Genomic DNA, 26,843 nt, shown 5'->3' with positions numbered 1-26,843 from the left:
GGTCTCGAACCCCTGTCCCCTGCACTGGCAGGCGGATTCTTAACCTCTGTGCCACCAGGGAAGCCCAGGATGATTTTGGTTCTAACAGAACACCCAACTGGAGACGGCTTAAATCTCACACCCTGTATTTCACTGAACCTAAGATGCCATTGCTCAAAAGATGCCTCCCACATTCAGAAATACTAACATGTAAAAATACATGTCTCTGAATCAAACAGAAGGTCTGAAGGCAGGGGGCTTTGGGACTGGTTTCTCCAGCAGTTCAAAAGCATCTTCAAGGGTTCATGCTCTTTTCTCCTCTCTGCCATTGCAGACCTTCTGCTCTTGCTGGGAAACGGGCGTCACGGATACAAGATGGCTTCGGTGGTCTCAGGCATCTCCTCATGATGTCCCAAAGCCGTAAGAGAGGCTACTGTTTTTAAGAACTAGAAAACGTTCCCATACCTGGCAGAACTGCGCCGCAGACCCTTTCCTGAAACAATTCCTGGCAAAGGGAATAGCTTTCTATGGCCGATGAATCTATGGCCAAGATGCACTCCTTTGGGCAGGGCAGGGGCTTGCCCAGTAGCTCTGCTGTTTGTAAGACAGAGGAAGGACAGCTGCAGGACTAAGAGTGCCTGCCACACGGGTGAACTTCCCGGGATATCACTGGTGCAACTGCTCCCATTTAAGCAGCCAGCTGCTTGGGATATACCTATCCTCCTCATGTTTTCACTAATAAAATTAAAGATTCCTTTTCAGGTTAAGAAATTCACCTCAATATTTAAAGACTCTGTTTTCTATATGTGGGTTTCGGATACCATGTCTTAAATCCTAGCAGTGACTGGAACTCAGTGAGCTGACCGCCTGAGCACAGCAGGCCAGCTGACCAGATTTCCCCTTTGCACTCAGAGCCAAGGCCCCTTGAACGGCCCTGGGGACTCTTGCCCTGTTCAGCTTGTGATCTACTTCTGTCACTTATCACTAGACTGTGTGACTCTTTCCATGTAACAGATATAGGTCTACACCGGCCCTGAATAATGTAAAACTCAAACGGCAACGAGTGCAAATGAAGTCACACTGGCATTAGCATTTCCGTCTCAACAGCTCTGAGCCCTTGCCTGCTCATTCAGGAATTCTGGTGCATTCTTTGAAGTCTTCCTCAGTTATTTCTGGATTGCGTAAGCAGTGCACCTGACATGTGCTCAGACACAAGGCCTCTCATTGCATTTTGCTCTGGCCGCTTGGCCACAGCCCAGCAGCCCGTGACACTGCCATCCGCCGTGAGCCTGCTGCTGTTCCACTAAGTGCCCTGTCAGGTGTGAAAGCTACCCTGTGGCCTCTGGCACAGTGGCCCTTCTCGAGCTGTGACAAATGGCCTTCACTGCACACTGGGTGGCAACTAGTCTGGGACCCAAGACAGACCTGCCAGAGCCCAGAGCCTCTGCCTTTCACTGATCAGCTCCTGCAGGCTCTCACCCTCACCCTTCCTGCCAGAAAGTGGCTCGAAACAGTGCAACAGGCGCCCATCATTCCCCCCACCAGTTTCCTCTCTAACCACCCATGCAAACACACAAAATCCCTCTTCCTTCCCCTTCCCCCCAAACCAAAAACCCTTATATGTAAGATCCATTTATATATATACACACGGTGCAGTATAACTTTGTGGTAAAAGCACAGACTCTACAGGCTGGGATCAAACCCTGACACCACCAGTTACTAGTTGTGTGAACTGGGGCAAGTTACATCATCTCTCAATGCTTCTGTTTCCTCATCTGTAAAACGGGGGTAGTGATAAGGCAATGCACTGTGCAGTGGTGAGGATTAAACGAACTAATATCCGTAAAGTACTCAAGGAGTGAGTGGCACACAGTAAGTGCTATGAAGTGTTAGCTAGCATTATTGTTTTGCCTGCAGATCACCTGCCTACACACAAGCAGCTTTTGGCAAATTCCGCACTTAGAGTCTGAGATGAAAGGAATTTAGTTTGCAGGGAGAGACTCCATTCTTTCTTTCGGTATTATACAAAATAATCTGTCTTCAAGGGTATGACAGAGAAACGTAAGGGCCAATTTCACACGATAGAAGCTATTGCTGAGTTAATGATTATATTTGTGAAGTACTTACTGTGAGCAGAGGCAGTGGAATACCAACTAGGCCTGTGAGGAAATTAAAAAGAAAAAACAAATTAAAATAGACTTCTGCCTTGAAGAGCTCACAGTCCAATTGAGGGAGGCAAACATTAACAAATGTGGTAACTTTAAAATAAGTACCCACAGGGTATTACCATATACAGAACAATTTAATCCAGACTAAATGCCACTGAGATCATTGCTGAAGGGCTGATGAGCATGGGGAGAAGGTAATGCAGAAAAGGCTTCGTGGTCTTGCAAGTTTAAACCAATTTCCAAATAGGTGTAAATTCTGGCTCTGACTCTACTTGTTGTTTTGCCCTTTTGTTATTTCAAAAATGAAGTCGGGGTGATTACCTGAAAATCAACACTCAGGAGTAGCAGAGGGCATTCATTACACTATTCTCAGTTCTTTTCGTAATTTAATTATTTTTCCTTGTCGGAATTAAAGCCACACCCCGGCGGGGCGGCGAGGCGGCGGGGCGGCGGGGCGGCGGGGCGGCGGACCTGCGGCGCGGGGATAAGCCCCTGGGTTCAGGGTAATTTAGAGCCCGGCCCAGCCCGTCGCTCTCGGGCGCCCTCTGCCGGCCGCGCCCGTGCCCCACTGCTCTCGCCCCAACTAAGAGCAACTGAGCGGGACGTCGAACAATTCCCCGGGAATCTCCCTCCTCTTAGCTAACGCAGCCAACCACCCCAGACGAACTCGCCCCGCCCCAAATAAAATCCGCAGAGCAATTAAGAACGAAATCCGGCAGGGCCTCAGTTCCCTCAACCGTTCCTCTCGTGAAGTCCCCTCGAGTTTTCTGAGACCTCCACCGCCCACCCAGTCTCGGCCAGAGACACCCTGTTCACTCAATAGATAAATGACTTTGTGGCCGAAGCGACAGTCCACCTTCGTTTTCTAACGGCCGTGGTTCTATACAGAGCAGGCCTCCCACCCCGGGCTCTCTACTGTCCCTGGCGGCGGCCACCATCTAATCCCGGGTCCAGAGCCTCGCTGAGGACTCGGCTGCCCCGCAGCGGCGGCTGTTTGCACTACATTTCCCATCAGCCTTTTCTCAACAGCGCGAGAGTTCCGGCGAGACTGCCGCGAAGACTTGCGCGCAGGCGCGGCGTTTCTCTCTTTTCGGGATCGGTCTCGTGGCAGGGAGTCATGGCGGCCTCAGGCTGGTCCGAGCTATGCCGGCAACCTCGGACCTTTGGCGGCGGTAAGGCTGCGGAGGTGGGAAAACGGGGTCTTTCTTGACACGGCGCTAGCACACTTGGCCGCCCCCTCCTCGAAGGAGAAATGGTGACGCTTAAGCCTGATCTCCCCACCCAATAGGGTGGTTGGGAGGATTAGCTGAGGTAACTGGGAAAACGCTTTCCAAAGGGCGCGAGTTTTCATTAGTGAGGGGGGAGAGCCCAAGCCCACCTTGGCGTCAGAGCGGCCCTCCTGGGGGAGAGCGGCCCTTCCGTATTGCGCAACCCTCGCGCCCCCCTCCCCGGCCTCGCAGACACCCATGTGCTGAGCTCGCAGCCCCAGCGGCTTTGGCAGGCCCCCCCAGGTCTTTACGCGGGACAGGCTGACAGGGACGGTTCTCAATTCACTTCAGGGGCGTTAACGGCTGAATACTTCGCTTCCTCCTCGAGTGCCTTGAGGACGGCCCCCGTCAGTTTTTACGTAACTCCACAGATGGTAACCAGTGGGACGGTAGACTTTGTTTGGAAAGCCGTAGGCCGTAGTTTTACAACGACCCTTAACATGCTCATGTTTTCTTTCCCCACAGGCCTTTGTTCGGCATCTGCAGAGACGGTGAGAAGCCGACGTGCACGTTGAAGCTTAAAACTAGCGAATGGAACCCTGAAATGAGTCGCATGGATGCAGGTAAGACCTGGGTGGGCACCAGAAGTGGGAAAGGTGAGATGGTGCGAAGGTCTACCGCATACCGCCCCCTCACACTCTGTTCTGAATTCTGAAGTTCAGCTCCGGGTTGACACAGATCCGGTTAGGGTCCTGCCTAGAATCCAGAAATGAGGATGGCCTGAGCCAGTGTAGTCGGGGCCCCTAGGTGTCACTGAAATGAAAGTGGATGCCGCTGCATACAGGGGTGAAAGGAAGACTTGGAAAATGAGCTTTGGTTGGCTGGGATTCAGAAATGTTTTGTTACTGGTTGAGCTGAGGTTGATTTAAAGTTATCCCTGTCTGAAAGGACATCTTTTGTGAGGAGTTCTGACTTGCTTAGGCTCAACTTTTATTTATTTATTTTTAAGATGTTGGGGGTAGGAGTTTATTAATTAATTAATTTATTTTTGCTGTGTTGGGTCTTCGTTTCTGTGCGAGGGCTTTCTGTAGTTGTGGCAAGCGGGGGCCACTCTTCATCGCGGTGCGCGGGCCTCTCACTATCGCGGCCTCTCGTTGTGGAGCACAGGCTCCAGACGCGCAGGCTCAGTAGTTGTGGCTCACGGGCCCAGCTGCTCCGCGGCATGTGGGAATCTTCCCAGACCAGGGCTCGAACCCGTGTCCCCTGCATTAGCAGGCAGATTCTCAACCACTGCGCGACCAGGGAAGCCCAGGCTCAACTTTTTTAAACACCATTCTTGAGAATCAATATCTTAAGTTTGTTTCTGTTAGGATGAAGTGTTATCCATATTTCTCTTTTAGATTAAAGATGTTGGCTGTGGACTTGGAAAAAAGTCACATGAAAACCATCATCCAAAGATATTGAGTGTAAGGATCTTCGTGATGAAATTTCTATAAATGGTAAGATTTTTAGCTCTTTCACAGAATTGCATAGGTTATGATCCCTTTAAGTATTGGCCTGTTAGATCCCGAGATGTGTGGGTCTTCTAGGATTATTAGTGGCTGGATGAGAGAAGTGGTATGGAACTCTTTGCTAGACCCCTTGCCAAGCAGCCTCACAGTGTTTGTTACAACCCTACATGAGGTAGATATTTTCCCTGAGTTGCTACTGAGTAAGTAAACCGAGACAATGAGTTCACTCACCCATAGTTACACGGCTAGGTGTTTTTTGTTTTTTTTTAAGAACCATAAAAATATAGCTAATTGATTTTGGGAGGTGGGGGGGCGTTATTATTACTGTTAAGCTTTTTTTTAATTTAGAAAATGTCACTGATTTAATGTTGTCAGTTGTAAAGAGGTGTGTCTCAACCAGATTGTAACAAAATTACCACAGCTTATTCCAAAAGAAACTATTAAGCTTTATTGAGGTATAGTTGAACAATTAGTTACTGAGTTAGGCCAGTGATTCTCAGCTAGGGGTCGGGGTGCGCTGGGACGCAGTGGGTACCCTAAAGTACCCTGCAGTGCGCAAGACAGCCCCCATGACAAAGAGCTACCCACCCAAAGCGTCGGTAGGTTGAAATCCCGTGTTAGACTAACTTGAGAGATCCAGACTCCAGTCTCAGCCTGTTACCAGGTGACCGCACCAGAGCCTTATTTCTTCAGTCTGTAAAAAACAGGAATGGTGCTTCTCAAACCTGGCTGTGCACCTACAGAGGTTTGAAGTAGTATACATGTTCCTGGACCCCACCTCTGGCCATGATGAGATGGCTCTGGTTTAAGAGCGGGTACGGAGGAACAGTTAGATGATCTGATCTACTTTTAGCTCAGGGATTTTTATGACAGCAAGATTATAGTTCTGGCTGTTTTTAAGTAGCTCTCAGGGCAGATCTATAATCCCTGTCTTAAAGCACTGAAAGCCACATGGTTGCTCTGCAGTATTGTTTTGCACACAGAGGTGAGTGAAGGAGAAATGACCTTGTTTGATGTCGATTGCTCTTGGCATCAGGTACCCTTTGTGCACCTGGCCTTCAGTGGTCTGGCTGAAAGGAGTAATCCGCACTGTCTCAGGCATTTTACTGACACCAGAAAGACGCTGGAATATATGTACCATACTTGGCTGCTAGACACTTTGTGCTAAGGGAGACCCTGGCTTTAAAAGGACAGGAACTGTCAGCGTGTCGGGTCTGGGATGCTGGGTACAGCTAGGCACAGCGCTGCGGGGTGGCTGAGGGGTGGGAGCTGAGTCCATGATGATGTGAAGTTATCCCTGTCTGAAGGCAAAGAAGGACCTTTCTGTGTGGAATTTGTATATCTGAGACTCAGTTTCCCAAGTTTGCTTTGTTTTTTTTAATGCCTGATTTAAAAGTGAGCTACCTGAGATTGTGTATATCTTTTTGAATAGGTTTTTCTTTGCAATTTCTTCTCGCCAGGTACAGTCTCAGCCTCAGTTTGAGGCCGAAAAGGATGCTCCAGAACAAGACACTAACTAGCAGCAGTGCCGTTTCAGCTGCCCTGGACCCGAGGCAGAATTTCTCTCGTGTGTGTGTAATAGAGAAGATCTTTGGAACAGGCTTGGGTGGAGTGTTCTTTCTGCTTCCCCTGTCCTGGCCTTTGAGTTGTGCTGAGTGGCAGGGAGACTTTCACATAGGTTTGTTTTCTTCGCTAGGTGTCTGCAGTGAGTGAGACAGAATTGAACTGCTTTGCCTGAAGAAGTGAAATGATGATTCTTCTCCTGTTGTTTGTAAGCTTTCTCTTTCCATCTTAACATGTCCCAAAGAAGCCCCACAAGCCTATGGTGGTTAGTTATCCCTGTCTGAAAATCTCAACTGAGGGAAAACAATCTGTTCTGAGGCTTAAGGGGCTGGCCCTGTGCTCTTAAAAGAAGTTCAGGCTCTATAAGGGATCGAATTGAATGGACTCCAAGGGGAATTCTGCACACCCTGCCAAGACCCCAGTCCTAATGCATCATCCCTCTGCAGCTTGAAAACCAGTGGTGTGGCTGCCCTGTCACACTTTAGGCCCCTTGATTAATGGCTCTGAGGGCACAGGCTATAAGAGGTGGCAGAAATGGGCAAGTGGCCCAGATTTGGTTTATACTCTTACTGTAGAATGAAAGAGTGCTTGTCACATATTTCAAAAAAATGAATGTGCTGCTTGAAACAGACGGGAATGGCAGATGTATGCCAGCTGTGGCAGTGAGAACACTTCAGGACTGTCTGACCTCTTGCCCTTGCACCATATCCTGACATCCAGGAAAGACAGGGTACAGTGGCACTAGCAGAGCGATTTGGTTTCCAGGTGCTTTGTTAACACCAGGGAGCTCTGCTGGTGTTAGCTGAGCTCTGTCTGAATGGCATGGCTGGCATGTGAGCAAGAGAGTAGCAGAGTGGAGCTGGGCTTTGTTCCCATTTAAATGCCAGGCTTGAACTGGACACATTGCCTTTTCTGTTGAAGTTGGGAGGTGTGTGCAGCTCTTTATACATAAGGTCACATATTTGTTCGGTCACCAAGGAAGCTATATTTGGAGTGAGATTTAAAGAGCCTGAAAACCGGTCCAAGCAGCTTATAGCTGGAAGTAAAACAAAGCGAAAGGACGTGTTAGCAAGTGGGAAAGTCTACCTGCTGGGTTATAGTCTGCTTCTGAGTGGACTTGACTGCTCTGTGGGACCCAAGTGAACCTGTAGGTTTGTTTCTGTTTTTGTTTTTTTTAAGCTGCACCGTATGGCTTGTGGGATCTTAGTTCTTCAACCAGGGATTGAACCCTGGCCCTTGGCAGTGAGAGTGATGAGTCCTAGCCACTGGACTGCCAGGGAATTCCCGAACCTGTAGGTTTGACTCCAGAGGGGGGTTGAATATAAATGTTGCCAGCACTTAATGGCTGCTCTTTACTGGTACTGGCCACTTGCCAGATCTGCTTCCTCAGAGCACAGTCTCCCGAAAAGGAGAGTCATCTGGGACCAACCAGGCTGCACTGAATTGATCTGGTTGTGCCTTCCACACACACGCACACGCATAATGATGGATTGCTTAGAATGAGTTCCTCTAGGATTACCATTTTTTAAATTTTCTTTAAATTTAACCTTAGTTTTGAGTCTCTTAGTTGGCTGCCACATCAAATGATTCTTCGGGGGGGGTTTTTGTGTGTGGTACGCAGGCCTCACTGTTGTGGCCTCTCCTGTTGTGGAGCACAGGCTCCGGACGCGCAGGCTCAGCGGCCATGGCTCATGGGCCCAGCCGCTCCGCGGCATGGGATCTTCCCGGACCAGGGCACGAACCCGTGTCCCCTGCATCGTCAGGCGGATTCTCAACCACTGCGCCACCAGGGAAGCCCGATTCTTTGGTTTTATAGGTTGCCTCCCAGTGATGCCAGAAGGGATCAGCACAGCCCCAGGTGCTAGTTGCTAACGCCTATAAAATACCACCCTCCCCCCGGCAAAGGAGAATCATTTAAGAGTTCTTTGGACTTCATCTTCAAAGTAGCCAAAGAATTCAAATGACAGGGTATCCCAGAAAATCTTTTGCAGTTAGTGAAATTAGGGTATAACTAAGAACATTCAGAATACTACACACATAGTATAGGTGATTTTGGTATAGTGGTGGGACAGCAGTGATTATGAAATGAAAGTAATTAACATGTGCATGCTGTGTGGGGGGAGACCAGAAGGAAAGAGGTGTTCAGCCTAGAAAAACATTTCTCGGTGGATTTCCTATGAAGTCAGTGTGTCTTGGGTTTAACTTTGAAACAAATGAAAAAATTTTAAAACTGACTTACTAGCATTTGTGGATTTCAGATTGAGACCCATGTAAAAGCAATGTTTTATTCTGTGACTCGGCATATTGTTTTATAAGTGAAAGTTTCAGAGAAGAATAGTTGTGGGTAACAGGATGCAATCAGATGTTTTGGTGTTTATAAGTTTCCCACTGAATTGATCTTATACCCCTCTAACCGGTTGACAGGTTTTGGTAACTACAGATGTGATGGGAATAGGGAAAAATAAAGTATGGATAAAAATGGGTCCAGGCGTCGGGAAGCTATGGTTTCTCAAGTAGCTGCTTTAGTCATTAAAGCCTAAATGTCCATTCGCTTAATCACGTCTCAATTTCTAAAGTAGCATTTTGATTCATCCCTCTTGTTAGGTGTGCTGATAGGATCGTCCCTTCAAAACCACAGACCCTAGGGCCAGGTTTTGGGCAGGGAGGCTCTTGCCTACCAGACCTGTGGAGACATCCCCCCGCCCCCTCCACTGTTTTGCGGGGTAGGGTGTAGCAGCATCAGACTAGACATCAGGACAGTAAATCCCAGGGTTTGCTTAAGAGGTAGTATGGTGATAAGTCAGTTGGTTTACACTTCTAATAGAAGCCCATGTAATCTAAAATAAAACTGCCTGTATCAAGTCAAATTATTGAAGCCATGATGTTTAGTGTCCGATAATGAGGGTTCATTACCCAGTAATGTCCTTTTGGTGACAAGGTGGTAATACATCTCCAGTGGGACTTTAATCAGGGGCCAGCAGCCTTCTGTGTGGTTGACTTCCATTGAATGCCAGAACCTTCCCATGGTTCTAGAATTCTGAATTCTTTGTGCTAAACACCCTGCATGATACACTACTTTCCCCAACACACACAGACACAATGGTTATCCACCAGTTATGCAATTACCTAGTTTCAAATCCCATTCTGTCTTTTGTGCTCCCACTTTATCAGGGGGCAGCAGTGAGTCGGTCCTGTTCTCAGAAAGGCTATTCTGACATGTCCTTGAGTTGAGATGCTTTGGAGTTTGTGTGAAGCTGGACGTGCTAGTGGGAGGATTTGGGCTGAGAAGCGGGCGCTTGCTTCTACTGCTGCTTGATCTTTGTTAACTGAGAGACCCTGAGCCGCTCCACTGACCTCCTAGTCACTCCGTGCCGCTACTGTCTTGCGAACGCTCAGCTACGAAGGATGCCTTCCTCACGCTGGTGAGGGTCGGTCTCACCTTGAGAGTGTTATCTTCGGTTTTAAAGACAAATCCAGCAGAGAGCAGTCCGTTTTTTCTTGGCCAGGGTTGGGATGTCTGCCTCAGACCTGATGAGCTGAGGACAAGGTGGGGTGTCCCACAAAGAATAGGCTTCAGTGACAGTCACACATCCACTTGGTGTCCTCTGTAGGGAAGGGGGGGGTCAAGGACAGTTGGAGCCCCTCTCAGGCTGAAAAGACCAGAAGGCAGCTTTGGCCACTTGAGGGGCCAAGGGCTGCAAAAACACAAAAGGTCTTGGGTGCTTCAGGGTCAGCGCTGGTACAGCCAAAGGATGCCAGCCTTGTGCAGGTCCTTCCACAGGGTGGCTTCCAGGGACAGATCATGGTTCACGTAGAATATCAGTGGCTTCTTTATTCGTTCGAAATAGTGGTCAGAAAATTTCTGGTAGTTGCTTGTGATGAATCCATAGGCACTAACCTGGACAAGGACAGTCATTGAGTTAGCATTTATTGCACTTCCACTATGTGTAAAGTGATGTGAATTTAGAAAGCCATGTCCCCGTCTTCCTTAGCTGCCTTGTGTTGTGTGAAGGTGAGGATAAACAGTTCTCGCCCACACTTGAATACCCTGAACTGTGCGCTTTCTGCACGTTTTCTCATTCAGCCTTAACAACAATCTTAGGTAGATATTGCCCCCATTTTACAAATGGGGAAACAGGCTCAGAAAGGTAACTAAACATGTGTCCCCGTCACAAGCTAGTAAGTAGCTGGGCTGGATTTTGAACTCAGGTCTGTGACACCAAAGCTGTGATCATCACTGTGCTCAAGATAGAGGCAAAAAGCCCCTTATCTCCTATTCTAATGGTGACTGCAGACAAGAGACTCCTGTTTAAAACAGGGAAAAGGTGACCAGAGTCCAGTGGTGCCTGGCCTCAGTTCTTGTGCTGGCTTCAGTGTGGGTCACTGCCTTTTCTTGAAAACTGCTTCTCAACCTTTGTCTCTGCACACGTCATGTGGGCACCACCCCATCGAGAATGTCTCATACAGTGATTTCAGAGGTTCCTTGTGTGGAAGGCTGCCCACCTCAGTTCTAGAATGTCTTCACAAAAAGATGTCTCTGCCCACTTCTGTTGAGATTTTGCTTTCACAAGAGCAGTTAGATAAAATGTGCCTTAAATACCATATGGAGCAGCTGCCCTGGGGCAAAGGGGGTGAAAGAAGCCAGCCCAGGGGAAGGTGGCTGTGATTGGGAAGGCAAGGCTGGCACAGGGGACTGTCCTATAAGGGACGCTGAAGACCACGTCTTCCATCCCGTTCCCGAGACCAAGATCACTCCTGCAGCTGGGGCATCCTTCCCCCACAGGATAGAGGCCCAGAGTCCCAGATCTGGGCTAGCAGGCCTCATGTAGGGGATATCATGGATCGAATTAGGTTCCATTCACACCTACTCTGCTGCTGTGGGCTCCTGAGAGAGAAGACCTTTTACCTGGTCACAGGTATGCAGTGCTGTCAGCAACATGAGGGCTCCAGTACTAGGCATGTATAGGTCTCTGAATTTTGTGTTAATCCACTTGGATTTCAGAAACCTGGAATCAAAAAGAGCCATCAAAACTCAGGACTTTTGGTCTTGCACACTAGCTAGCTTGACGGTTGTGCCATTACACAAATTCGGTTGGAAAACTGAAAAAATTTCCGGCCCTTCTACCCCAACCCGTCCCCTATTTGGGAAAAGACCAAATGAACTATATGCAAAAATCTTTGGTTGAAATAACACCTTAGGTGACGGGGTGAGAAAGAGGAACAGGTCCTCCTAAAGCACCGCAGGTGAGAGCCTTCCCCTTTCTCCCACTCTCTAGAAGCCTGAATCCAGTCTGACTCACCTTTCTTCTCTGCAACACCCTCCACAGTGTCTGGGGCATAGGTGGCCTAGTTATTTAGCCGGAGACCTAAGCTTCTACCTCCAGACTTTGGCCAGGCAGGAGCCACGTATGAGGACAGAGCACACAGGTCCTGTGACTGGAGGCACTGGCGAGGTGATGCATGTGCACACACATTCAGAGACACCCAGAACAGTCCAAAAGTGAGGCCACAGGGCTTGACCTCAGCCCTGGATTCTCATCTAGGCTTTGCCAGGCAAATCGCCCAGCCTCTCAGCCTGGTCTTCCTCTGTTGAGTGGTCTTCAGTTTGCCTCCCAGACCCACCTGCCACCCCTGGCCTGCTCTGTGTCTTAGGACGCTAGCCTCTGTGCTGTAGTAGGGTTTCTCAGCTGCAGCAGTATTGTTACTTAGGGCCAGATAGTTCTCTGTTGCAGGGGCCATCTTGTGCATTGTAGGATGGTCAGCAGCAGCCCTGGCCTAGTGACAACCAAAAATGTCTCCAGGCCAGGACAGTTGACCTGCCTCCTGCTGAGAACCACCGCTAGGAGGGGGGATGGGGTTTGAGATCTGCAGGCAGATGTTCCCCAGGCTCCTCCCCATGGTCTCCTGTGTTTGAGCTGTGTTCAGGCCTGAAAGTGATGACAACTCGGCTTCTACCAGTCCCAATACAGCCCAACATCTATGGTCCCCCCATGCCTGACCTAAGCCTTTCTGAACATTCATCAGGAAACCTGATGAGTTCCCTCTCCATTTCCCATCTACCTTGACTGATAGAACACCACCTCCATCAAGGTATAATATTCAAATAAAGTAGTAAGTGAAGCAGTATAAGTGCTTGCGGTGTCCTCGTACATGGCCCCCGCTGTGGGTTTAATCCTTGGGGGGATAACGCCGATGCTGCCGGTGGGTGTGGAGCCAGGGGCGGGGGTGAGGCGGTTCTTCCCAGCACCACCCCTACCCCCACCTACCTCTCTGTCAGGTAGCTGATGAAGTCTGGATGGAGTAGCTTGAATTTGCTGGCGGAGGCTTCTGGTCCAAAATAGGTCTGAGGCCTAGGACCCAGGATAGAAGTGGGGAGAGGGGCCGGTGCCGTCGTACGGCCCGTTGGGGAGTGAGGAGAGGGGAAAGGCGCCGGGACGGTGGCGGTGTGTGGACCGGTAGGAGCGGGGCTGGGCGTAGTAGCGGGAGAAGGGGGTGTAGAAGGTGGCGGGCAGCACCGTGGGGACCACGTGCGGCTTCCCGCCCACCAGGACCTCCAAGGGCGGGGTGTACGTGAGAGAGGAGGGGGGTGTGAACAGAGCGGGAGGGGTCGGGTAGGAGCAGCTGACCGGGTGGTGGGGAGGGGGCGGGAGGAGAGGGAAGTAGAGAGATGCAGGGGGGGCGCGCTCTTGGTTCCGGGAAGGGCAGGGGAAGCAGTGGGTTTGGGGGAGTGGTGAGGTAGGAGGCTGGAAGAAGGGGGGCTCCTTCAGGAAGTGGGGCACATAGGGGGCGATGTAGGGCGGGATGCCCCGAACGGGCCCGATGTAGGAGGCCGAGGGTGCAGGGCTGTGGGATGGGGACTGGGCGCCAGGCACAGGGGGGGTTTGGGAAGAGTGTCGAGAGAGAGATTTTAAGCAAGATTGGGAGGGAGGGTTGGAGGTGGGTGGACTGACGCTTTGGGTAGACCCTCGAGGCTGGACGTGAGGGCCAGGGGTCAGGGAGGAGGCCCGGGAAGAGGGCTGTGAGGCATTTGGGGTGGCAGGGTGAGAGGGGGGATGGGAGAAAGACCCCCGGGTGGGGGACGGGGAAGGGGCTGAGCTACTGGCGCTGGCATAGGGCTGCTGGTTGGTGTGGTTGGAGGGGGACTGGGAGGGGGATGGATTAGGGGGATGGGAGGGGGAGCTCATTGGTGTTGGGGAGGCTTCTGTTTGCCCGATGTCTTTGAGCCAGGCCCCCCCCAAGAGCCAGTCCCACCCCGAGTCAGAGAGCCCACCCTCATGACCAGCTGCAGCATTGTGAGCTCTTGGAAGGGATTGTTAGGTAATCACGAGGGGGGTGGGGCACAGGGCAGGACTGGTGGAGCCGGCCTGGCCTCTGAGGGCTTAACCCCCAAGGAGGCCTCAGAAGCTGCTCTTTCATGGTGGGTGAGATGTCCTGCGGCCACCAAGATGGGAGGCTGGTCATTGTCACGGGGGTGGCGCAGATTTCTAAGGACCTGACTCAGGGACAAGAAATTGTCTCAGCACCACAGGGAGGAGGTTTAGATGAGGCCAGGACATGGTTCAAAAGAGCTGGACACAGGCCTGCTGCCCAGGAAGGTGGGGGGAGAAAAGACAGAGGGCCCTTTGTTCCCACTTCGCCAGACACTGGACCCACGTCGCCTGCTCTCCCATTTCATGGGCAGTCTTGGGAGGGTGCCCGCCAAGAGGAATGGAATGGATACTGGCCCCCACTCTTGGTTTCCAGACACAATATGCTGGACAGGTCCTGCGGCTGCCACTGGCTAGGTGTCTGGGTTGTTTGTGGGGACAGCAGCCTGAAGCTGAGGGGCCAGGCCTGCCTGCTCAGAAAGGAGCCCCTTGAACCTACAGCCCACCTTGTCAGGAGGGTCCCTGGGGACCAGCAGCATTACCTAGGCTTTCCTGGGGGTAGGAAAAGCTTAATCTTCTAATGCTCTGTTGAATTCTTGGGGATTTTCTTGCCACCTTCACCCACCTTTCCCATCCGACAGTGGGAGCATTACCGTGCCCTGCCCCCTGCTTGGCTGCTCACCTGTCCCCTTTATCGGGGCCCTCAGGGACAGGCACACCTAGAATGGCCGATCTCAGCATCACGTAGTCACGGATGTCTGAGGGGATGAAGATATAGCGCAGGTCCTGTCGGAGGGACAGAGAAACAGCCGCAGTGGGAAGGAGACCACGTCAAGATCCTGCTCAGAGTGGACTGCTCTCCGCCCAGTCTGTCTGCCCTGACGGGAGCATTTCCCTCTTAGGCCTGTAATTCCCACTTTCAGGTACCCTGCTGGTTTCAGTACTCAAATCCTTCGATACTCTTCCCTTCAAGAAGCGATGCTTAATTGCCATCCCCTTGAGTGTGGGCTGGACTTAGTGACTAGCGAACAAAATTTTTCTAATGCGTAGAAAAAAGTAGAAGTAAGGAAGGGTATGTGACCTTGGAAAGTGGGTCATAAAAGGCACTGGAGCTTCCTTGCTCTCTGGGATCACTCCCTCTGGGGGAGCGAGGGCTGTGAGGGAGCCATCAGAGCTCCGGCCAGAGGCAGGCCTGAGGACCGCAGCCCCTGCCCGTCCTGACCGCGACCGCTGGGCGACCCTGAGGAGACCCCGCTGAGCTGCTCCTGAGTTCCTGACCCATGAAAACTGTGAGATAATTGGTGTGTGTTGTTTAAAGCTCCTAGGTTTGGGGGTGGTTTGTCATGCAGTTATAGATAATGCCTACAGTTCTGTGGCTACACCAGAAATGGAGCTGTCCCATGTTCTGTCACGAGCTGAAAGAGGCCTCGGTGCACAGACTCTGTGGCTAGGACACCCCCGAATTCCCTGGTCAGAGGAGGAAGTGTCTAGAAACTCAAAGCGGTTCTACTGAGCATCCCAGAACCCTTATCCTGGGACCTCCCCGCTGCAGGTGGTAACCAGCCCGCTCTAGAAGGGAAGCACTGTGTTACAGCAACTAGCTGTGGTTGAGAGAACCTGGAAGCGGCAGACAGATTCCAGTACTCCTGCTCCGAAGCTGGGGCTCTGGGCATGTTTTCCTCGATTGCTCAGCTGAACCTCAGCTTCCTGCACGGTCTGCTGTGAGCCCTCAGGAGGGCACACATCATTCTTCTAGTGGGCAGCGTGAGAAATGGAAACAACCCTAGCACTGCGGTCAGAGGGGCCTGGATTTTGATGATTCTGGCTGGGTGGTGGCCTTGGACACACCGCCCTCTGGAAAGGGGCTGCTGTGATGCCTGTATCTGGCGCTGGGAAGGGGGGAGGCACTCAGTAAATACCCTCCCACTGTGTGTAGCCTGAGCTCTGGGTGGGAGGGAGTCTGGATTTGAATCCAGCCCCACCGCTGCTTTACTGACTGAAGGGGCCCTTGAGCCTTAGTCTGCTCACCACCAAGAGAGGGCTGGCGTGGCCTCTGTAAGTGCCTGGCACTCCATGAGCTTTCGGTCAATATTATCCATTCGTGTTCCACCCCAGAGTTGTCCTGAGCCACCTGAAACCACAGGGTGCCCCTGCCCAGATCCGCCCCTTCAGTGGCTCCATTGTGTGGGCCCAAGACCCTGGCACAGCCTCTCTATGCACTGGGCTGGGGCTTGGGAACCCTGTGGTCCACCCCTCAGACGCGGGTTGGGAAACAACGGCACCGACTGTCAGTGGCAACGGTGTGCCCGTCAGGGGCCTCACCTGTCCCTGCGGCACAGAGGTGAAGCCCAGGTTTGAGTAGGAGATGAGGGAGTTCTTCATTGTGTTCACAGTGAAACCGTAGAAGGAGGTCTTGGTGCCCACGTCATTCTCAAAGCCTTTGATCACAGCACCATTGAGTCTGGTCCAAACAGAGGCCCATCAGCCTGCTTGTGGCTACACGATGCTGCGTGTTTACTTCCATCCCTAGGGGGTCTCACCTGTCCCTGTTCCATCCCCAGGGTTCTGTCACTCCCTCTGCCCACAGCAGCCCCAGTGCCTGGTCACTAGCCCTATCCCCACAACTCGGGACCTGAAGGGATGCCTTGTGAAGTGGACAGAGCTGACCCTGGCAGCTCCTTCCTCCTGGGTCCCCTTAGCCGACCACACCCTCACTCATCTTCAGGGCCTGTTTCCGTAATGCCTTTGTCCATGCCTGTCTGCCCATTACAGCTGCCAAGCTGCCTGAGGCCACTGCTGCCTTGGCCCGTGCCCTCACCTATGATGCTCCCCCAGGGGCTGGCTGGGGACCAGCTCTCCATCCAGCTCCTCTCCTGCTTCCTCCCTGGCCCATGTCCCACATACCTGAACACGTAGTCATGGGCATCGATGTTCTGACCCTGGTGGGAACCATTCAAAATGCCTCCGTTACCCACCACGGCACACCGGATGCAGCCTGGAAGCAGCTCCCTGGAGACGGCAAACAGCCTGGTGCTCTCAGAGCCATTCAGGAGGCTCAGGGTGGAGGCGATGGCTGTGGGTGTGGGACAGGGTGGGGCACCACGAGGGGTCACATGGGTCATTGGGGCCTTCCCAAGACTTCCTGGCTCCCCACCTGCCCGAGGCCTGACACCAGCCCCTCTCCAGAGGCACAGAGGGTGGAGGACAATGAAATGCCAGTGGGAAGAGGGTGGTGGGGCAGGGGGTTTGGCTGTGCCCTCAATCATCTCAAGAACTCAGATACCAGTCCTCCCAGGACCGTGTGTATTCCCAAAGAAAATAATGGGAGGCATGGTGGGGTGGGGGGCAGATTTAACGTGGAGGGGGCTCTGGGTGCTTTCCCACAGCAGCAACCATCCGCAGGCTGTTTGAGGCCCCACAGCCGCTGTCCTCGGCCACCTTTGGGTGCTGGCATCTTTCACGCCAGGGAAGCCCCAGGATGGTGAGAGCTGCTTGCAGGGGCAGCCAGGCCCCTCTTCTGGACACTGTGGTGCTTGTAGGGATGGGGGGAGGATGTCAGGAGTTGCATAGCAGGGGTGTCGAGCCCTGAGGCCCGCCTGGGAGGAAGAGGCAGGGGGTCCACATCTTGGTGCTGTGAGAGAGGAGAGGCCCATTCTGCACCAAGGCCAAAAGCAGGAGCAGTGGACTAGTTGAGGCCAGAGGGCTGCAGGTTACCTTGGCTGGAGAGCCCCTGCCAGCCATAGGGGGCTTTGTGCCGGCTCAGGCTGTCCCAGAGCTCCTGGGTGAAGAGGTTCCCTGACAGCAGCACTGGAATGGAGAGATCAAACAGATCCCGGAAGTGAGGGTGCCGTCGAATGGCGAGATAAAGTCGGTGTCGACAGGACAGGTTCTGTGGGTGAGAAGAGGGCTGTTTCTGGGGGTAGGGGTCGGTAGGAGCCACCCTTCTCCCCCTAGACTTGGGCAACCCCCAGATCTGCAGGCCCAGGTGGCCTGTAGTGCAGCAGCCCTACAGCCCAGTGGGGGTGAGAGCTTTCTGGATTTACCCTGCCCAGCCCTTCTCCTGGATGCCACATCTCTGGGGCCTGATGGCTCTGGCCTCCTACAACTTCACCTCACACTTGGGGGGAACTTTGAGGCATTTTCCCACAAATGGGTAAGACCTGCCTGCCCTGTGGTGGAGGAGGAGGTCCAGCCTGGGCTTAGGAATCCGTCAGCCTGGATCCAAATCCTAGCTCTGGCAGTCCTTGCCGTAGGATTCACGTGGAACGGGCTGCTGGGAAGATTTATGACATGTTTCTGCCAGTCGGTGCCTATACTGAATTGAAGAGTGTCCCCTCCCCCAATTCATGTTTGCCCAGAACCTCAGAATGTGACCTTATTTGGAAATAGGGTCTTTGCAGGTGTAATTAGTAAGATGAGGTCATACTATATTAAGGTGGGCCCTAAATTCAATGACTGGTATCCTCATAAGAAGGCATGTGCTGATGCGGGCAGAGATTGAGTGATGCAGCTACAAGCCAAGAAACACCTAGAGCCTCCAGACGCTGGAAGAGGCCAGGAGGGATTCTTGCCTAGAGCCTTCAGGGGGAGGCTGGCCCTGCTGACACCTTGATTTCAGACATCTGCCCTCTAGAACTGTGAGAGAATCCATTTCTCTTGTTTTAAGCCACCCAGTTTGTGGTCATTTGTTCCAGCTGCCATAGAACGCCCTCCAGGGCCTCTGCACACAGCGACCTTGAAGGAGGGCAGTGTACCAAAAAGGCCTCAGCTCCATCTGCCTGCAGCCCCCATGTCAGAATCCTGAACAGCCTCGGCTTGGGTGGAACTGTTCTTCCCACTGAAGGGGGCTCTTTGTTAAGCCGTTGGTTTGATCAAAGGACAATGCAGGATAGAGCTGTACAGTCATTTCTGCTATTATGTGACATATGAGTGCCTAAAAACCATTATGCAGAATTATGCAACCAAAACCACAGGGCTTTTGGGAAAAGGGAATAGCAGCGCAACACTCAAAAACTTGATCAGTGGTGCATAAAATAAGGAAGAACGTGGGTAAGATAGAAGCAGTTTTTTTTTTGTTTTTTTGCGGTACGCGGGCCTCTCACTGTTGTGGCCTCTCTCGTTGCGGAGCACAGGCTCCGGGCGCGCAGGCTCAGTGGCCATGGCTCACGGGCCCAGCTGCTCTGCAGCATGTGGGATCTTCCCGGACCGGGGCACGAACCTGCGTCCCCTGCATCGGCAAGCGGACTCTCAACCTCTGCGCCACCAGGGAAGCCCGAAGCAGTTTTACATACATTTGCCGGTTAAGAAATATATAAGTACTACTAAAAATCTGGCACTTGACCTTGGAAAAGACTTGACATTTGCTTGGGGATGTGGGTGTCGGAAGGGTGGCAGCTTGGGAGTTTTCGTGAAGTGGTGAAAAGCTGGTTATAACATATGCGGTGAAGCAGACGGCTATCTGAAGTGTGCGTGTGTGTGCCTTTTGTGTATTCCTACATGGCTCCCTTTGGTTGAGTGTGGTTTTCCGCATTTACCAGTGTTCTTGCTGACAAAATCACTGATAAACACACACGAAATTTGGATTATGCTCATATTGTTTACTAATATAGCAATCTTTATGGAACAAATTCATGTTTTCAAAGCAAGCATTAAGCCGAACTGACAGCACTAATTTCACTACTATTCGGTTTATCATAGGGATGTTTTCTAGGGCCTTCTTTACAAGGCTCCAAGAGAAAAATCTTCAGGTCTCTGTATCTGGAAAGGCTGCACTTTCCTTCGGCAGCTGGCTTGCTTTTTACCTCATGGACAGGGTGGCAAACTTTCCTTCTTTGCCGTGGCCACTGGGAAGCTAAGAGCTGGATATATAGCCCATCTCTTACACCCTGTGGCATATTTTTCATGCACTTATCTGACGTTGTCTAATTTTCCTCCCTTTATTTTTCCTTTACCTGCTTCTTCATTTTATTCTTTTTTTTGCCATGTCATATGTGTCCGAAAGCCACCTCAAATCCTCTTCTTAAACGGGGTGGGGAAATATGTCAATTAGCACCAAGCAGCTCAAGGTGAAAAGGACTTTAGGAAAAGTAAAGGTGACCTGACCAAACACTTATAAGATCCTCGAGGGCTCTCTTCAGCCCGCTGGCCAAGTGTCCACCCGGCCTCTGTTATCAGTAAGGGGTCCCCATCACCTGACCAGGGCTGCCTACTGTCTTTGACCGCTCAGCAGTCACTAAGTCTTGCATGGGGTGAAATCTTACTCCCTGAGGCTTCAGTTAACAATTTCCAGTTTCTGGGGCATTAAAAACAACTCTTAAACCCGAATCAAGCCAGAATTACACAGTCATCACCCCTCCCAACTGCAGCACGCAGAGGGGGTGAGGCCGTATTGCTCAGTGGTTCAGAGCCAGGCTCTGGGGTCGAATGAGAAGCTCGAACCCCTGTACCACCTCTTCTCCATGAGTGACCTTAGCCTTTCTGCACCTCATTTTACTCATCTGTAAAACTGCCTCACAGGCTTGCAATGAGGCTTAAGTGAGAGAACTCACGTAAAATGCTTGAGACGGCCTTTCAGGCCACAGTCAGCGTGATCTGTTATAGAGCAGGGCCCGGAAGTTCTCAAACGTCTTCCCAGGGCTTGGTGTTTACTTCATGGTGAGCAGTTTAAATGTGACTTTTACAGTAAAAAGACATTTTGAGGAGTAGAATGTAGAAGTCACAGGACTTTTAAAGATAAATCAAGACTTCCCAGAACTTTTCAGCTGGCTACACACCAAGGAGTAAATATGGAGTCACCCTTCTCTGCTGTTGGGGTTCAGGGAACCCCAGTGGTCAGGTCTGAGGAGCCCTGACTGGCTGGCCGCTCAGTTCTGTGCTTCCTTTGGGGGAATGGCGGAGCGGGGGGGGGGTTCCAGAGTGCTCTCGCCCAGCAGGCTCACGAGAATGTTCTCATTTGTGCTATTCTTTCCCCTTTTCCCTGAATGCTAACTTGAGAATGTGAGAAACCGCCACAGGGTAGCTGGCCCCAGTACCTTTCTCGTCCTAGAATTCGATGGCTTGGGTCCAAAGAAAGCTCGAGACGATGTGATGTTCCTGGGGGAGAAGGCAGAAGTAAAAGCAGGGGTCTCACCTGCCCCTGGAACCTGCTGTCTGGCTCTGTTAGCTCTGGGGGCTGACAGTCCATCAGGGTCTGATTGTTTTTTCTGTGCTCTGATTCTTTTGCCCATCCCTCTCTTTTTGGGCACACAAAATACTGTCCTATTATTATGTTCTACCCAGAAACCAAGAAATAAAGAAGCCCCTTGGCAAGCGGCTGAAATGTGGAGTATATAAACAGGGAGGTGGTGGTTAAGAGAGGAAAATATAAAATAGGAAAGATTGCCAGCCCCCTGGGATTGTGACCATCTGAGGGGTCTCCCTGCCAAAAGGCCCCAGAAACAGGTGTTCGATCCCAGGTGCCTTGGGCCCCCTTCACCTGGTGAAGGGCATGGGTCTGAAGCCTGACTCCGTGGATTTGTATCCCAGGATCTCTGGAAGCTACTGAACTTCTCGGAACCTCAGTCTCTGTGTCTGTTCAGCTGAGATAATCATATAGGTGTGAAGATAATCACATTGAGACAGGCTGGGACCTGGGGGCCTTTGCTGCAGTGCTTGCACGTGGACAAACGACCCCTCGAGCCACAGAATGCAAAGAAACTATAAAGGACTAAAAATAGCTGGGTGCATGTGCAACTGGGGCAAATTATGAACAACAAGATACAAAAAGACCAAAAACTCAGCAAAAGCAGGGTGTCGAGCAAAAGCAGGATACTGCACATGTACCCTGCACAGGATACCACCAAGGGGGTGGGCAGACCACCTAAGCGCCCCCTCTGGCCCAACCCCTGGACCCATTTCTACTGTCACCCAGTATAAGGAACCAACTCGCCCCCCCACCACCACCAGGAGCAAGCAAGGGAACCTGTTACTTGTTTTCACTTCCCCTACTGCAGCAGGGGCCCCAGTAAAGCCTTGCCTGAATAGTTGGGAGGTGCAAACACAGAATCTATGTTATCTTACATAAAAAGCTTGCCTTCAGGTTTGTGAAAGACCATGGAGAAGCAGGCCAGGAAAAGCAGGGTGATCCCTTCCCCCACCTGTCCCTTTTGCCCCAGACTGGCCACCCACATAATCCTGTAGTTCCTTTTTGAGGAACTGGGACTGTGGTGCTCAGCCTAGGTGGCCTTGGAGAATCCTAGGGAGCTTTTGCTCCCTCCCTGGTGATTCTAACACGCAGCCAGGTTTGGAACCTGGTGGAGGAACTGCTGAATTGGTGGAATGGAGACAGAAGGAACAGAGTTGTGGGGCGGGGATGGGGAGCCCCCCAATCCAGTTTTGCTGCTCTGAATTGCCCCAGCCTCAGGGAGGCCTGCTCCTCTCTCCAGAGCACCCCTTATGCTCACAGACTTCCCCCCAGCCCCTCCCACTTCGGAATCCATGGGCATTTACACACCAGCCTGGGAGCTGGGAAGGAGTGGGGAAGGGGCCGGCCCAGCTCACCCGCACGCCTGTGGAAAGTTTAACCAGCCCGAGGAGAAAGGAGGTCGACGTTGTGCAGTTTTTCATAAAACTAAATTTACTCAACTTACATCATCTTCTTAGGAATTCTTTGCCCTAAAATAGCCTTTTCTTTTACAAAATAATGTTGAAAGTAGATGGTAACTGGCAGGTAACTGGCGTCCTGTAGCTATCCTCACCCCCTCCTCCAGAAAAAAACAAGTCTAGAAATCCCAAGCCCAGGAACTACTGATTCAGATTCTTCTGTGAGTAAATTCCTGAACCGATTCCACTCTCTAACCTGCAAGGAGAGCCCCGTCTCGGGTGTGGTAGGCCTGGTCCCAGGGCCTTGCTTCCCTGGACTCTCCACTGTAGCCAGCCAGGTAGGTCCATTTTTGGTCCCCAGTTGGGGAGGTCGCACAGCCTGCTGTCCCTGCCCAGATTTCCATCCCATCTGCCACCCTGCTTATCCACCTCCTACCAAGACTGAGTCTGGACCTGGCCCCTGGGGGTTAGTTACAGCACAGACATCACCAAAACAAGGATATGGACAGGTTCTTGGGTTGTACTAGATTTTTAAAAGATGAAAGATCTTTAAAAACTTTGTTGAGGTGTAATGGATGTTCAGCAAACCTCATATTTAGAGTGGTATTAGTTACTTTCAACAGATGTTTAAGTGTGTTTCAAAACATCCTTACATAAAACTGACAAGGATCCCCTTTCTTAATACCCTCAATATTCTCAGTCCTCCTTACGCAATTTCTGACTCCAGGGAGATGAAGTAACTTCAGGTATTGCCTGCTAGAGCACCTTTTGTTCTAAAGGGACCAGACTCATCATCAGTGGCAAGGGTGTTTCATATTGTTTTGCAACTTTGGGTGCCCTCTGACCTTGTTTCCTGAGAGCAGGCACTAATTTTGATTTCATTCCCTTATTCCTGGAGCAAGGTTTAGTAAGGACTGTGCTGGTGGGGAAGCGCTGGGAAGGGAAAGCCAGGCCCCGGAGGCCTCAGAAATCCAGACTCTGGGCAGAGCTCGGCCCACCTTCCAGAAGTAAAGCTAAATCCTTTTGAGGCTTCTTCAGTAACTGGAACCATCACCTAGCAAAGGCAGGCTCTCAGATTTCTCCTCCTGGGGCACAAATGAAAGAAAGGTGCCCAGGGTCGGCGAAAGGGAGCGGAGCGCAGGAGGAGGCCCAGGGACGGGAACTTGGATGGAGCCCAGGATGGGCCCCTGTTCGCCGATCGCTCCCGATTGCGCCCAGACGGTGCTTATCAAAATAAACGGAGCAGAGAGCCGGGAGTTAAGGGAGCCGGGCGCGGGGAGGGCGGGGACCACAGCTAGAGGGAGAGGCGACCCGCCGCAGCCCGGCTGAGGAGCCCGGCCAAGTTGGAACGGGAGACTTGGATTCCTACCCCCAAGGAGAGCTTGAAAAAAACGTGACGTTAGCGAGGGACAATGGGTGGCAAAAACGGGACTGTTTTTAAAATATTCAGGTGTCCTAGCCAAATCTGGACAATAGAAAGGGTTTCTACTCAGGGCCGGAGGGAAGTAAGCGTAAGGCTGTCGAGAGCGGATCGCCGGTGCGCAAGGGGCGAAGCTCCTCTCGGACCCCGGCAGAGGCTGTGGGGCCCCGGCAGCACGAGTTTAACGCCGGGGTGGAGGCTCTGGGGACAAAGGGCCGCAGCCCGAGTGCCCGCGGCAAGCCACCCCGGAGGGCGGCCCAGCCCTGAGCTGGGCGCCCTGCGCGTCCCCTGCGCCCTCCGGACAGGTCCCGCGCGGCAGCCCCTACCTGGCTCGGGTCAGGGGCCCCGGGTACGACTCCACCGCCGAGGAGTACAGGGCGACGAGGATCCCCGAGCAGACAACCGCCAGCAGGAGCAGCAGCCAGAAGAGCGGGCCGCGCGGGAGCCCCATGCAGCCCCGGCCCGCGGGCGTCCCGTCGGCCGCAGTCCCGGGCAGAGGGGAGAGGCCCGGGTGGGCCGGGCCGGACTCCCAGAGTCGTCCTCCCGGCCCCCGTGGCCCCTCCCTGCCCTGCCGCTCCCCCTTCTGCCCGCGCCGAGCCTCCGGACGCCGCCGCACCCTCGGGGCCTGCGCGACGGGTCCGGGAGGGGAGAATGTGGCAACGGCGGCGCCCAGCCCGGGGACACCGCGAGCCGTGGTTGGGCAGGGCGCTTCCCGGTACCTTCAAGGGCGGGCGCGCGCGGTCCGGGAGCTGCGGGGCGCGGGGAGACGCCGCCACCTGCCGCGTGGGCTGCGCACTGCGCCCTCGGGGGCCCCGGCTCGCAGCTTCCCGACGCCCGAGGCCCATGGGAGGGGCGGCGAGGATGGAGGAGCAAACCCTGACAGCCCAGACCCTGGGTGGAGCTGGAGGGGGTGAGGTAGGGGGCCTGCCGGGTTGGGATGGGTGGGGGAGCTGAGGCTGTTCATCCCCCTCATTTGGTGACTGGCCGGGGCCCTCAATCGCACTGTGTTCCTGTTACAAACCGAGGCCAACCTGGAGATCTCAGCAGTCCAGAGACACCTGAAGGGTGTAGCAGGGGATCCGGTGTTAGCAGGAAGGGCTGGGGAAGCTCGGGCACTCGTGCTCTGGAAGCAGAGCCCTTCCAGGGAGTGAAGGTGACAGTAGGTGACACAGTGTATTCTCCAGTGGGCCACGTCCTGGCCTCAGAAACCTGTGAAATACCCCAGACTCCCCCTCCTCCCCCCCAACTATCAGAACCTGCAATGACAGGGACCTTGTCCCTTTCCACTGGCTTTCTGCTCTCCCCTGTTCTTCATGTATGGGAGCAGGTCTGGGTGCAGCAACAGGTATCTGTCCAATTGCAGAGCTTCCCAGAAAGCTTCCTGGAGCCTCTGCTCGTGGGCAGGAATGGGTCTTTCAGGCTCAGTTCTCACAATTTAAAAAAATGCACCCTGCCACCCTGCTGATGGACACTACTTAGAATTGATGGTTTCAAGTCTTTTCCTTTAATCTTTATGGTTTTCAATCGCCAAAATCCCTGTCCATGTTACTTATCCCTTGATCAGCACCTTCTCCCATTTCTTCAGTGGTTGATAAAACATCAGACATCTCTCTAAGCCCCCCAATTGCAAACCTATCCCTCTCTCTCGTGACAGCCTCACCTACTTCATGAAGAAGGGGAATCACTATTGCATACATACGAACGAGTCATCTGTATACAAACAAGTTCTGTTCGGAGAGTGTGTTCTAAGTCCAGTTTGTTTCATAAGTCCAACAAAGTTAGCCTAGGTACCCAACTAACACAATCAGCTATATAGTACTGTACTGTAATAGGTTTATAATACTTTTCACACAAATAATACATAAAAAACAAACAAAAAATAAAACATTTTTAATCTTACAGTACAGTACCTTGAAAAGTATAGTAGTACCAGCTACATCACCGCTGCTTTTACACTTGCTTCCGGACATCCTGGGTTTGAAATAAAGATAGTGTACTACTGTACTGTATACAGCACTGTACAGTAAAGTACACAAAAGCACAACCACTTGTAGAGGATGCACGCACGTGACAGTGTACGCCAGACACATAAACTAACTTACGTGATTGGACATGCAAACGCATGTTCTCATCTTTGAAAGTTTGCAACTTGATGGTTTGTATGTAATGTCTTCAACGTTCCATCTTCAAACCTACAAACTTGGCCCCCACCACAGTCCAGCTTCCACCTGCCTGGACTCCAGCCTCAAGTTGGCGAGGGCTCTCCTCCTGTGTCGGGTTGATCCTCCACCATCTGTGTTAAGGATTTGGATCCACCTCCAGTGCCTAAAAAGCAGTACCCCGCTCAGACCAGAGTCTCCTATCCACCATGTGGGGTTCTCCTTCCTGTCTGCAGCTTGCAGTCTCTCCACCCCTCCTCTGTCTCCCAACAGATCAGCCCTCTCCCTGAAGCTTTCTTTCCTATCCAGCCAGGACCCGGGGAGTCATATCTAAAAGCTACTCTCTCATCGTAACCCAGATTCTCTTGTCTTCCTGGCTTTCCGCCCAGCAGAACTCCAACCTGGATTCACACTCTGATCTGCCTGTGCAGTGTCCCCTCCCCCACGCTGCCCACTCCCCAGCCTGGCTGAAAGCTGCTAGCCAGTGTCTTATTCCAGAGTAGAATGGTACACATTGTGCATCAGCTGGGCTCCCCACACCAGCCATTTCCTTGTCCTTGTCCAGCTTCCTTCCTGCTCAACGGTGATTCCAGAGCGTCACCTCTTTCCTCAAGCCTCCTCTTCTCCCTGCCATGCCTCTGAGAGAGGAGCTTCAACTTCCCATGCCCTCAACTACAAAGTCACCTCTGGCCAGAACTGTGAAGGGTCTGAGGTTTACCCTATGTTCAGGCTAACAGGTCAGCCTGCTACAGTTTTATGGATGCTGGCAGAAGAAACGAGACTCCAGGGCCAGAGACAAAGGACATGATTACTCATGACACAGCAAGCAACATAGACTTCATGAGAAGTCTTGCCCCTCCTTGCCTCTCAGACCCCACAAGGGTGAGG

General features: G+C 52.2%; 2 protein-coding genes and 1 long non-coding RNA gene across 4 annotated transcripts; 1 reads left to right on the top strand and 2 right to left on the bottom strand.

Moving 5' to 3' along the window:
* Positions 1-3,227: 3,227 nt before the first annotated feature.
* On the top strand, positions 3,228-9,201 carry LOC307067192. Of its 2 annotated transcripts, none has more exons than XR_013811412.1 (5): positions 3,228-3,319; positions 3,881-3,978; positions 4,756-4,854; positions 6,327-6,637; positions 9,034-9,201. It is a non-coding gene; the product is annotated as an uncharacterized lncRNA (long non-coding RNA). The 2 variants fall into 2 exon arrangements; XR_013811413.1 differs by lacking the exon at positions 9,034-9,201 and adding an exon at positions 7,609-8,911.
* Positions 9,202-9,371: 170 nt separating this feature from the next.
* Positions 9,372-24,249, bottom strand: LOC307068079 (alpha-N-acetylgalactosaminide alpha-2,6-sialyltransferase 2-like). The gene is made up of 9 exons (XM_079725735.1): positions 24,123-24,249; positions 20,828-20,888; positions 17,511-17,685; positions 16,701-16,869; positions 16,119-16,257; positions 14,479-14,582; positions 12,696-12,779; positions 11,336-11,435; positions 9,372-10,327 (listed from the first exon to the last, which is right to left on the bottom strand). The coding sequence occupies exons 1-9, from the start codon at positions 24,245-24,247 to the stop codon at positions 10,160-10,162; spliced, it is 1,125 nt and encodes a 374-aa protein (XP_079581861.1). The 5' UTR covers positions 24,248-24,249; the 3' UTR covers positions 9,372-10,159.
* Positions 12,855-13,613, bottom strand: LOC307067376 (testis-specific serine/proline-rich protein; the record flags this gene model as incomplete). Its single annotated transcript, XM_079724860.1, has 1 exon — positions 12,855-13,613. A coding segment is annotated over one exon (759 nt), but the record flags the coding sequence as incomplete, so codon positions are not given.
* Positions 24,250-26,843: the final 2,594 nt, after the last annotated feature.

Source organism: Hyperoodon ampullatus (assembly GCF_949752795.1).
Source record: "Hyperoodon ampullatus genome assembly, chromosome: 19".
NCBI classification, from domain to species: Eukaryota; Metazoa; Chordata; class Mammalia; order Artiodactyla; family Ziphiidae; genus Hyperoodon; species Hyperoodon ampullatus.
The sequence above is the reverse complement of the archived record's forward strand: the minus strand, read 5'-3'. Positions and strand labels throughout refer to the sequence as shown.